The sequence below is a fragment of the Eptatretus burgeri genome, chromosome 4 (assembly GCF_056783735.1).
Source record: "Eptatretus burgeri isolate ZD-2024b chromosome 4, Ebu_testis_v1, whole genome shotgun sequence".
Taxonomy (NCBI): Eukaryota; Metazoa; Chordata; class Myxini; order Myxiniformes; family Myxinidae; genus Eptatretus; species Eptatretus burgeri.
In genome coordinates, this window is record NC_140964.1 from 51745681 (window position 1) to 51758456 (window position 12776).

General features: G+C 42.3%; 2 protein-coding genes across 12 annotated transcripts in view; both read left to right on the plus strand.

The window, feature by feature from the left end:
- The window catches only part of LOC147028049 (uncharacterized), a 250584-nt gene extending 241273 nt beyond the window's left edge, over positions 1 to 9311 (plus strand). Inside the window, exon 2 of the mRNA XM_085878039.1 lies at positions 4760 to 9311. Coding sequence (XP_085734165.1) covers positions 5651 to 6937 — 1287 coding nt within the window. The 5' untranslated portion in view covers positions 4760 to 5650 and the 3' untranslated portion in view covers positions 6938 to 9311. The remainder of the gene's footprint in view (positions 1 to 4759) is intronic.
- USP40 (ubiquitin specific peptidase 40) overlaps positions 1 to 12776 on the plus strand; it is a 131982-nt gene that overhangs the window by 103162 nt on the left and 16044 nt on the right. For 9 of the 11 annotated variants that reach the window (XM_085878025.1, XM_085878024.1, XM_085878029.1 and 6 more), the window contains 3 exons: positions 1427 to 1509; positions 3981 to 4099; positions 9326 to 9391. In XM_085878025.1, the coding sequence (XP_085734151.1) occupies positions 1427 to 1509; positions 3981 to 4099; positions 9326 to 9391 (268 nt within the window). Of the gene's footprint in view, positions 1 to 1426; positions 1510 to 3980; positions 4100 to 9325; positions 9392 to 12776 lie in introns of those variants that run through there. The other 2 variants (XR_015057397.1, XM_085878033.1) reach the window with 2 other exon arrangements.

Genomic DNA, 12776 nt, shown 5'->3' on the forward strand with positions numbered 1-12776 from the left:
TCGACAAATGCTTCATTATGGGATTGTGCAAGATGTATCATGGAAATGTATGTCAAATTCTGATATTCCTAAGGTCTCGAGTTGTTTGTTTTTATCTCAACAATCAATACTTCATTATGATGTGGACCACATCACACATATCACAAAGTAGGTTTAAAACATTTATTTTTCATGAAAAGAGCCAAAAGCAATTATTTGTTGATGAAATGGCCCACTTGCGGTATTTGGCCATAGATTCCACTGATTTAGTGCATTTGGCCAGTTTGTTCAAATAATTGTTTCTCTTAATAAATATAATAGGTCCTGAGGTGGAAAACATTAGGAAGACCCACCAACCTGTCTTCGGGATCCCTAAATTATTGTAGTACTCCTTCCCTGTTCAAAAGCCTTGTTTTGTGGAGTTTTTATCCCCCGCCGCGTGGCGGAAGGGGGATATTTGTTGTCACCCAGGTCGTCCGGCTGTCCGTACGTCCGGGCGTCAACATTTATAGCTGTGAGTGCGATGACTCATAAACTGTTCGCCATATCGATTTTAAATTTGGGTCACACATGTATCACTTGAAAAGGAAGAACCCTATTGATTTTGGGCGTGGCCGGATCCAAGATGGCCGACTGGGGCGACCATCTTCAAAAAATGTTTTTTGTCATAAATGGAAAACCGCTTATCTGATTTCAATTATTTTTGGTTACCGCGTTCCTCACCCCTGGGGAACTTTTTCGAGATGATGACCAAATGATGTCTTGTTTCCAATTCACCTCCCTCATTATCTGGAATATGTATGACATTTTTCATTCAATGGCAGGGGATTCCCCATCTCTGATGGTATATTTTCTTCTGCCATTGTTCTGTTTTATTTTTCTGTTTTGTTTTTTTGTGTACCAAGTCGAGGCTCGTGGAAGAGCGAATACACAGAAACATATAACAAGGCAGGGGACCAGAGGGAAGCACAAAATAGTGGAGAACAAAGGCAATAGGATATCTGTGGAAGGGAGAGGGATGGGGCAGGGTACATGGGGTAAACAAGATGACTACAGGGACTTTCAGGAAGGAAAATGGAATTTGAAGGAGGTGGTTTTGGGGTGGATTAATGTGGGTAGTAAAGATCAAGATTTTGGATGGGGGAAGAGGTTGTTGGCCCAATTTTTGTTGTTGTTGGTCCAATTATACTTCTGTATTCGCAATTATACCATATTACTTCTTTGAATAGTATTAATTTAGATGTAACAATCTCGATTTAAGTGTTTTTTAATAACTTGTCAAGTGTATTTTATGTTAATAGCATATCTTTGGAATTTTATTTTATTTTTTTCACATTGTAAACTTGACTTTGGGGTCTTTGGCCTTTTGTCATGTTTTTGTCTCATTTGAATAAAACCAAAATTGATTGATTGATTGAATGGATGGGTGTCCCATTTGGAATCGCAGGCATTATGGGCTATGAGAAACTGACCAAGCTCGAGGAAGTGAAAATATCATGTCAGGCTTCATTGGATGATCTCAAGCTTCAGGTCAGTGATGCTGCATGGGAAATTAATGGCTCTAGGCTTATGAAAAAAAGAAACATTCACAAGGGGTGTGAAGCACACATAGTGTACCTGAGAGCTGGGAGACGCATGGGATATGAAAGAAGCATGAAAATTGCACATAAGGGAACAGCGGAAAATGTTTTACTGGCTTGGGGAGTGGGGATGAGTATGAAGGAGGAGGTCTGCCTGCACCACAATGTAGTTTCATCCTTGAACGTGTCATTGCTGAACTCAATTACCAAGAACAGATTGCTGTACTTGAGAAAGAAGCAGGATGTAACGAGCAATAGGCCAAAGAAGAAAGAATGAATGAAGCGGAATTGATCACTGTGGAAGAAAATATTTATAATTACTTTTCAATTGGACTCAAATAATAACGGGCTTAAGACATCTCTTTGTGTCCAACAAAATTTGTCAAACTAGTGTACACATGCACTCTAGCCTGAAGGCCCAAGGACATGGTCATACAAACACGTACAGTACTGTGCAAAAGCTTGGCTTATTTTTACTTTTGTGGTGCTATACCCCATTCAACATTTGTGGGAAGTTAAAAGTGTGCAATTTCGGTTAATAGTAATTCAAATTTTATATCAGAGTTACCTTTGAGTACAATATATAAAAGAAATTAGGAAATTGAAAAAAAGTTATTTTTGCTATACATGTTATGTTGTTGTGCAAATGACTCCGACGAGTTAACATTGTTTCTTATAGTTTAGTTATCTCGTTAAGAAAATGTCTTGTAGTAAGCATGAGGTGGTGATGTCGTGATATTATATATGCATCATTATATGTAAAAGATGGATGATGTCCACCCCTCCTAATGAATGTGTCAAATAATGTATGCTCTACCCTTTGGAATCTATCTTTTATATTCTTTTTGGAAATGTCGCCACACAATATCATACCTCTGTCATGCCTCTGCAACAAGTGCATGGAGGGGGAAGGGGGGTGCAGTCATGCGACCATCGAACAGGCCCACGATCCAATAGTGAGTGAGAGCGGAGGGGCGCGGCACATAATGGGTGACGTATGGGGCGGAGGCAATAAAAACATGTGCGACAGCCAGAAGCCAGGGAAAAACTCGAATCAGCTTTGCGAAAACTGGTGTGCACTTCGCTTGCTCCTGCTGCAGCCAGAGCAATGCCCTGCCTGCACCAGAGCGGCTGAGACCTGCCCTTGACCACCCTGTGGTGTCCTGTCGGACACTGCCCATTATTTTCCTGATTCCCTCTGTATTTCTACTGTGGAATGATTAGGCCAGATAAGGACATACCCTGTAAGTATTTAACGATTCCCATTTGTTTGCTGGGTATGTATGATCAGTAGTGGGTAAGGGTTGATCATTGGTATTGCTTCTTTGCATTTCCTTCCCCATGTGCCATCATTATAATTAAATATGCCTGGTCTTGGGGTGAAGTCATATAATTGTGATCACTCTGGCAATTAAAGAAAGTACATTGGGGATTGATTGGCAGTGGTAATTAACATCGTGTACCCAACGTGTGCCACACATATCTCGGTTTGCTCAGCCATTAATTAGAGATGAGGCGTGTGACACCAATTAGCCCAGAAGAGTTAGGAAGACCCAAAAGAACTGCCCAAAGGCAAGCTAAGCACTTGAAGTTGCTCATTTTACATGATAGAAGATAGTCAAGTCACCAGCTGACAAATGAAATGAGAACAGGCCTGAACATTAATGTTCTTGTCCAGCACTTTATGCAGAAGGCTGATTGCAGCAGTTCTCCATGGCAGAGTTGCAGCAAAGAAACCACGACTGAGACCACAGCATAAGGTGAAGAAACTGAAATTTTCAAAGCAACACCAAGATTGGGTGACTGAACACTGGAATCGGATACTCTGGTCTGATGAATCAAAGTTTGAACTTTTTGGATCGAACACACCAGTTCATACACCGAAGACTTGGAGAACATCATGGCATACAATGTTGGCAGCCACTTTATGCCTTGTTTGGGACAATTTCCATTAAAAAAAATAATAATAAACCTAACAGGGTCAAACAAAAACTGGGTACCACTGTGCACCATCAGACAGAGTGGAGTTCCCCCAAGAGTTAAGCTGGCGACCTGTCCCGTGTGAGGGATTATATCCAAGTTGCACCTCGTAACTGGAATGGTGACTGAAATCATTTTCTCCACCTGCACTTGCTGTGAGATTCCTGATCAACAGGTGTTCCTGCTTGCATCCACCCTGTTTAAGCAACCATTGAAAAAGGATTTTAAGTTGTAACTTGGATAAAAACATTAAAGTTTAAATTGCAAGTTTGGCTTTAGTTGGTCTGTGAAAGACGCAGAACCATCTACTGCTAACCCCAGTATCAGTCAGCCTCCAAAGGCTTAGGTGGCCTTTCTCAAAGCAAGGATTTTTAGTTTGCTTTTCAATGTGAATTCATCAAAAGAAATGTTAGACATTGTCATTTTGCTGTCCTTTTCCAGGTGTTGACCCTTTTGGACATGGAGCAGATACATGTACCATCACTCTCTCACCTGCGTCTTTGGCTTCTTGAGGGAAAACATTGCAGGAGAATTCTACAGAATAGCCAAAGGCAGCTGAAGTACGTACATATCCAACATGTTTTAATCAGCATTTTTGGGGGGGATTATTTGACTTGCTTATGATTTAATGTCAAGGGAGATCTTTAACTAATTACAACAATGCACCGAAATATGAGAATACCCAAACAAATATCAAGGGAGAGATGCGTTTAATGAGGGACACGTGAAGCATTTATAGATGAGAAAAGATGAGAATCTGGCTGAAACTACAGGTTTAGGTACAAACAGGAAGATCCATTTCCATCTCAAGGGGCCAACACTGGAGGTCAGAGAATGAAGGATTATGCTGAGAATTCCATAATTATGGATAACCAGTTTCTCTTAACATCCAGAATCAAAAGAACAGATACTCAGATGTTGGTGTGCTGGATAATTCTGGGAAGGATATCTCTGGCACTTGTGCTGTACAGCCAGAGTGGAGTGGAGTGCAGTGCTTTTAATCTCCCAAAAACAAATCTCTCATGGCACCAAAATGCTAGACAATAGTGGAAGTTGTTGAAGTCCAGTTGCAGATGAAACTTATCCGTGAGTCATGTGATGACATTAAACTGACACTGCAGAACTACAGGCACAAATTTAATTCCAAACCAACAGAAATCTCCACCACAATCTGGTCTTCACCACAGCTTGCTTGAGGTTATAGGTGGCGAGCATGTGAGGCAGCAATGCCAACCCTCCCGATTTCATCGGGAGGCTTCCGAAAATTCATCCAAACTCCCGCCCTTACGATCACTATCCTTATCCTCCCGAAATTTTGATATTTTTGCACTGTTCACTAATCAGAATGTACTAGTATGAGAATTGAATGAAAAGCATCGTCTGCTACGTATAGCATGTGGTAACTCCATAACGTTCGCTGCTACCAAATTGTACGTAAAAAATTGCAAATTCAAATGAGGAGCAGCGAAACATTGGGTCTGGATCTCGCTTATGCGATCATGCACTGAGATTTAGTGCATGCGGTATGTGTGCAATACAGTGCATGCGGTATGTATGCACAGTGTATATGCATGCGATACGCTCACTGCATGCAGCTGGGCCCCGTACCAGCCCGGCGGTCGCGACCACCGTGCGGAGTTTAACAGCCGCTAGAGTTCTACGAGTCGCGCTGCAGCTGTGGAACATCGACTTCGAAGTTACCGATGCTTCAAGCCCTCGATGTTGATTATGAAATGGCAGAAAAGAAGCTTACGAAGACCAAGAAATGGTCTCAGAAGTACAAGACCGAATACAGTCTCCAATACCCGTGTATTTGAAAGACTGAAAGAGGAATTCATCATGCGTATTGTACAGTATGCAGCGTTGATATTTCAGTTGAGCACGGAGGTCGCGATGATATTCGGAAGCACGTTGGAAGCAAACGGCACACGGACATTGCAAAGGAGAGATCTTCGAGCACGAGTACCGGTACACTTCTGAATTATTTCACCAAACAAGGGACAAGCGAGGAAGAGGATGTTACCCGAGCGGAACTTCTCTTTAGTGGATTTATTGTGGAACATAACTTGCCCATATCAGTCTCAGATCATGCTGGACCTCTATTTCAAAAGATGTTTCCAGATTCAAAAGTTGCTTCAAAGTATGGATGTGCAAGAACAAAAACTTCAGCAATAATTGGTGAGTTGTCAAATGTTACTGCTTCATCTATTGCCGATATTGCTAGACTAGCTCCATTTAGCCTAGCTACAGACGGTAGCAATGACAGTGGTGAGGCCCAGCTATATCCTGTCCTGATTTCGTACTATGACAACAGTGCTGGGATTGTGAAGCAAGGTTTGCTAAGTTTGCCTGCGTGCAAACAAGATTCCACTGGAGAAAACATTTTCAAACTGCTTGATCATGAGTTCAGTGACAGGAAAATTCCGTGGGGAAATTGTGTTTCCTTTTGTGCTGATAATGCCTCTGTCATGGTGGGCAAGCACAAAGGAGTCGCTGCTTATATCCACAAACAAAATCCAGAGTGCTACATCATGGGATGCCCTTGCCATATGATGCACAATACGGCCAAGAAGGTGGCTCAGGCCTTACCCATTGAATTAGATGACTTTCTCATCGATATTTACTACTACTTGGACAAAAGTAGTAAACGCGTCAAAGGAGTGAAAGCACTGCAAGAACTCTGTGATGCCCCGACACACAAGATTCTGAAGCATGTCGCAACAAGGTGGCTGTCCCTTGGTCAGTGCCTAGACAGGCTGATTGAACAGTGGGAGCCACTTCGCCTCTTCTTCAAAGAAGAAGTACGAAGAAAAATGCAACCAACTGTAGCCAAGACTCTAACAACGAGCAAGAAGGACGGCACTGTATCTACTGCCAGTACTGGCACTGCAGGATCAAGCACTAGTGGAGCAGCATTCACCACTACCACTGCAGTATCTGCTGCGAAGAAGACAGCAGGGACAGCACCAAAACCAATGCTGAGAGCAGGTAGCATCACCGGCCCTTCATCACGTTCATCTACAAAGCAGATCCCTTCAGAGTCGAGAAAGACTGTGATAGTCCCATCTGCAGGAAAAGAAGGACCCAAGTTAAGTTCTGCTTTTGCCAAATCACTTGATAGAAGCTCAGCAAAACCTTCGAATCAGAGGTCTTCTTCCTTGGCTGCACCTACCTCAAGCTCTCTCCTCAAACGTAAAATTGGATCTGGTACTACGAGTCTGACCTCTTCTGCTGGCAGTAAACGCAAGTGTGATCGCCCTGCGGCTAAGTGTACTACGAGTTCTACAACTAAAAGCGCATCTTCCTCAAACACTGTGCAGGAATCTAGAGAAAAACGTGTCAACAGGATGTTCTTGTCTCCACAAACAAAACTATTGTTTCTTCCTTCGATATGCTAACAAGCTTTTTGAGAAGGGGAATCTTCTGCTCCAAAGAGACGAACCCTGTATTCATCTCCTGCACGGAGAATTGAATGGTCTTCTGAAAGATATCTTCGTACGGTTTTTGAAACCATCGGTGTCATCGGTTCCTCTGGTAAATGTACCCTTCTCTGACAGAAATCATCAGAAGAATGATGAGGACCTCATGATTGGGAACGATGCCAAACTGTATATAAGGGAACAAAGGAGTCTCAAGAAATCCACCTTCACTCTGAGTGAGTCAGACATCCAAGGTTTCTTCAGTGCAGTTTGCTCATATTATGTGAAAGCCTGCAATTACATCTTCAAAACCTGGCCGCTAGATGATGAATTAGCCAAGCATGCTCAGGTGCTGGATGTTAAGCTACACCAAGAAGTGGGGTTTGACTGTGTGGAGTTTTTCATCAAGAAATTCCCCTGTCTGTTCAGTGGCGGTGATAGTGACATAGACAGTCTTGAGAGTGAATTCGCTCACTACCAGGCAGACGCCTCCATAGCTACAATTGCTACTGAGACAGTGAGAGTGGATGAGCAGTGGCATCGGATTTCACAGCTCACAGATCCCTGCACTGGTGCCAAGAAGTATCCTAATTTGAGCAAAGTGATGAAGGGAATCTTGGTCATTCCTCATTCGAACGCATCATGTGAGCGGGCACTCAGTCTTGTACGGAAGAATCTTACTGAATTTCGTCCCAATTTGAGTGTCAAAACCCTGGAAGCTCTCTTAATTGAAAAACTAGCTCATAGCACCCCTTGCTACCAGAGAGAATACAGCAAAGACATAATCAGAAGGGCTAAAAGAGCCACACAGCTGTCACTCAGCAAAGCTGCCATGGAAAAAGCAAGCAGCAGTAGTACCAGCCAGTAAGGTAAGAAAAATATTGCTTCTTTTGTGCTTTTTGTTAATCTTTGATTGTCCCCTAACTTACTAATATTAACATACATGTAACATTAAAAAGTGCACAATTTTCCCCTTTTTTTGTTTAAAAAGTGGGAATTCTTAACATGTTAAATGCTCCAAAATAGGGCTCAGAGGGCACTAGAGAGCGTCTAGAACCCCAGAGCTTCCAGGGCCCTAAGGCGGGCCCTGGACCCCGCCGCAAGGGTCGAGCGCTCCGCGCTCGAGATGTGCGCTTCGCGCACATTATTTGGTGTCGGTTGAAAATCCTCCCTAATTCTGATTTCCAAAAGTTGGCATCTCTGTTGTGAGGTATTGTCATTAATAAATAGAATGGCATTCTTCGGCGTCGTGACGTCACCAGATATGCCTCCGCACACATTATTACATCATCATCATTATACATATTTGTACCAAGTTTGATTTAAATGCTTGAACCCGGATTCAAAACATTAAATAATTCTGGCTGCCAGACCATGCATCCACTCAGGTTGAAATTTGAAGCGTAAATTCCCCATGACTACTCAATCTTGATTGTGAGGTTTCACGTCGATTGATGAAGTGATTCAAGAGAAATGATTTTTTTTTTAAGATTTTTGTTGAATCCAATATTGCTGCCAGACCATGTGACCTATTAAAGTATTCGTGAACACCCTGGTATCCCCAAGGCTTGGGGAACATGTGGGTGAAGTTTCCCCTCCATCTGTTGAGCCATTGTGGAGAAGGTTTTTCAAGGTTTATTCTTCAAAAAAGCAGAGCTGCCAAACCATGTGACCTATGACATCATAGGTGGAGAACTTTTTCTTCCTTATGGATAGGAAATCATGCCTGTAAAGTTTCGCCTCGATCTGTTTCGCCGTTTTAGAAAAGAGGATTTTTGAAGGCTTTTATGTTAAAATATGGCTGTCGAACCGCTTGACCGATGATGTCATCGATTGTTTTTCCCCATACAATTTAGCCCAAGATGACCCTCAATTTTTAATTCCGATTGGATAAGCATTCAATGCCTGCAATTATGTCATAATGAAACCACCTATGACCTCATCAAAAAAATCACTTATTTCCCATGGGGAGTACTTAACATGTGCCAAGTTTCATTTTTTCCATGGAGCGGTTTTGGAGATAGAGTCCAAAGTTTTTCCTTTTTTTCCAACATGGCTGCCACACCACGTGACCTATGATGTTATAATTATCATTAAAACATTCTGCATTAGTAAACACACCTGTGGTGAAATTTTTGTGTCAATCGGATAAGCAGTTGCAGAGAAAATTAGCACGTACAAATGGAAGGACGTAAGTACGTCCAACCCAAAAAACATGCCTCCAACGACTTTGTCGGCAGAGACGTAAAAAAACAAGGATGAGTTCGTTCCAGGAATATATTGTGTGATAAACTGATTTTACCGTATTTCTTTTCCATCTGTTTTTTAATTCTATTTCCTGCTTGGTCCTGTTATGCCCTCTTGTAGAAAGCTGGGTTTGAGTTCAAAGTTTCAAATTGGTGTGCAGTTGCTGGACAAGGAGGAGAATCTTCGGTGAGTGCATTCTTTCATGTATGAACATATAAAACCATTGCATATCGTTCTTGCTGCAGACCTTGTACATTGCATGGCCAAAAGTATGTGGACACCTGCTCGTCCAACATCTCATTCCAAAATCATGGACATTGATATGGAGTTGGTCCCCCCCCCCTTTGCTGCTATAACAACCTCCACTCTTCTGGGAAGGTTTTCCACCAGATATTGGAACATTGCTGCGGGGATTTGCTTCCACTCAGCCAAAAGAGCATTTGTGATGTCGGGCATTGATGTTGGGTGATTAGGTTGGGTTGCCCCCCCCTCTCATCCACAAAGCTGCCTCCTTCCACTGCCCTCTCACCTCCATCTCTTCACTCCATCTCAAATCCTCAACTGCCTTCTTCCCCCTCTCTTGTCCCCCCTCTCCCCCAGCACCACAGAGCCTTTTCTCCTCCTCATCCGCCCCCTCCCCTAGCTATTCTGCAATCCCCCACACTCGTTCAACAACCCTCCTTATCCCCCCCTCATCCCTTGTCCTCCCCTCCCCCTCCCCTCCCACCCCCTGTACCCAAAGCCTCCTCCCCTCCCTCTTCATTAACAGTGTGGACCTCAAATATCCAGAGCCTTTGCTCAAACCTTTCAGATCTTTCCATACAGGTTGCCACTGACAAACCAGACATAATCTGCCTAACAAACTTTCCTCCCCCAAGACGTGTCTGACTCCCAAGTATCTCTCCCTGGTTACTCCCTCCTCCGGTATGACAGACCTGAGCCTCGTCCTGGTGGAGGAGTTGCTCTCTTCATCAAAGACTCTATTCCTCACTCTCCATGCACTGCCCTCACTCCCCCACACCCCCAGGAATACCTCTGGCTACGGCTTCCCCTCCACTCCCACCTCATGTTTATATATGTACTGTAGCGCGCATCAGACACCCAACTTTTTCGAAAATATTAGAACTCGAAATTGGCAGTATGATTTTTTCGTTCCATTTGCAGAATTAATGTTTTTTGTAAAATTTCACGAAATTCCGAAATCATCTACCGGGTCCACATCGGCCTGGAATTTTGTTTTAAATCGACTTCCGAGACAAAATAAGAAACTCCCACTCGGCCCCACTAAAAACCCTATCGATTCATATCCATCAACACTAAGTCCTCAAAGACATAAAACAATGAGAACGGGCACTCAGTAGAGCGCATACCTTCGCCAACGCTACATTTTGCCCCCCCCCCCACCCCAAGAAATCGTTGATTGTGAGGGTATTTAATCCCATACCACATCTGCCATCTCATATGTGTTATGATGGCTTAAAAACATTAAATTTCCTGCTGTTTGACACTGATTCACGTACATTGTACAATTTCTGTATGAACTCCCTGACCTTTTTGGGCGTCGGTGTCAAGTCAATCTGATGACAACTGGTCACATTAAAAGAAATAAGTTCAGTAACACCCCCACCCCCCCCCCCCAATGCTTTAAACACACCAATAAAGTCACTGTCAAATATTACACATCACAGGATAGGGAATTGAATTTGAAACATTTTGAGTCTACTTACATGCAAATTGTATAAGAATTGACCGCGTTATGATAATAACGGTCATTGACCCCCCTGACCTTTGACCCAAACCGCTAACAAAGGTAATGACATCATTGTGTCATATCATATATCACAAGATTGGGCATTGAATTCACAACATTTTGGCATTGGTTGCATGCAAATTGGATAAAAATTGACCGCACTATGGCAAAATGACAATTTTTACCTTTTCATGACCTCAACCTGACCTTTGTACTCTTAATTTTGTAATTGGTATTAGAGTGTGGGGGAACAGAACAGTCAACATTTTGGTGTTGGTTTCATGCAAATCTGATAAGAATTGACCATGTTATGACGAAAACCGCACATTTTGCAATGTCATGACCCCCCCCTGACCATTGACTCCCAACCGCTGATGAGGGTTATTACATCATTGTGTCATGTCACATATCACAAGATGGGACATTGAATTCTGAACATTTTGGCTTTAGTTGCATGCAAATTGGATACAAATTGACCGCGCTATGGTAAAAAGACGATTTTGACCTTTTCATGACCTTGACCTTGACCTTTGACCCGATCGCTCCCAAAATCTAATCAAATGGTCCTCGGATAATAACCAATCATCCCACCAAATTTGCTGCGATTCAGTTCAATACTTTTGGAGTAATGCGAATAACAAACAAACAAACACACATATTCACAAATAAATAAATAAACTAGAACGGGCACTCAGTAGAGCGCATACCTTCGCCAACGTTACATTTTGCCCCACCCCCTCCCCCCCACCCCTCCCCCCCCAGAAACCGTTGATTGTGAGGGTATTTAATCCCATACCACATCTGCCATCTCATATGTGTTATGATGGCTTAAAAACATTAAATTTCCTACTGTTTGACACTGATTCACGTACATTGTACAATTTCTGCATGAACTCCCTGACCTTTTTGGGTGTCGGTGCCAAGTCAATCTGATGACAACTGGTCACATTATAAGAAATTATTTTCTGGCATTTTAGCGGCATTTAGCACACACGAGTTTCTGTTTTTCTAAACAAGTTATTACCTTCGCAAACTTTGTTGCGAAGGTTATGTTTTGATCGCTGTGTATTTATTTATTTATTTGTGAATATGTGTGTTTGTTTGTTTGTTTGTTATTCGCATAACTCCAAAAGTATTGAACTGAATCTCAGCAAATTTGGTGGGATGATTGGTTATTATCCGAGGACCATTTGATTAGATTTTGGGAGCGATCGGGTCAAAGGTCAAGGTCATGAAAAGGTCAAAATCGTCTTTTTACCATAGCGTGGTCAATTTGTATCCAATTTGCATGCAACTAATGCCAAAATGTTCAGAATTCAATGCCCCATCTTGTGATATGTGACATGACACAATGACGTAATAATCCTTATTAGCGGTTGGGAGTCAAAGGTCAGGGGGGGTCACGACATTGCAAAATGTGCGGTTTTAGTCATAACACGGTCAATTCTTATCCGATTTGCATGAAACCAACACCAAAATGTTGACTGTTCTGTTCCCCACACTCTAATACCAATTACAAAATTAAGAGTATAAAGGTCAAGGTCATGAAAAGGTCAAAATCGTCATTTTTGTACAATGAATGTTTGTTTATTCACAAAAAATAACTTGTTTAGAAAACAGAAACTCGTGTGTGCTAAATGCCGCTAAAATGCCAGAAAATAATTTCTTATAATGTGACCAGTTGTCATCAGATTGACTTGACACCGACACCCAAAAAGGTCAGGGAGTTCATACAGAAATTGTACAATGTACGTGAATCAGTGTCAAACAGCAGGAAATTTAATGTTTTTAAGCCATCATAACACATATGAGATGGCAGAT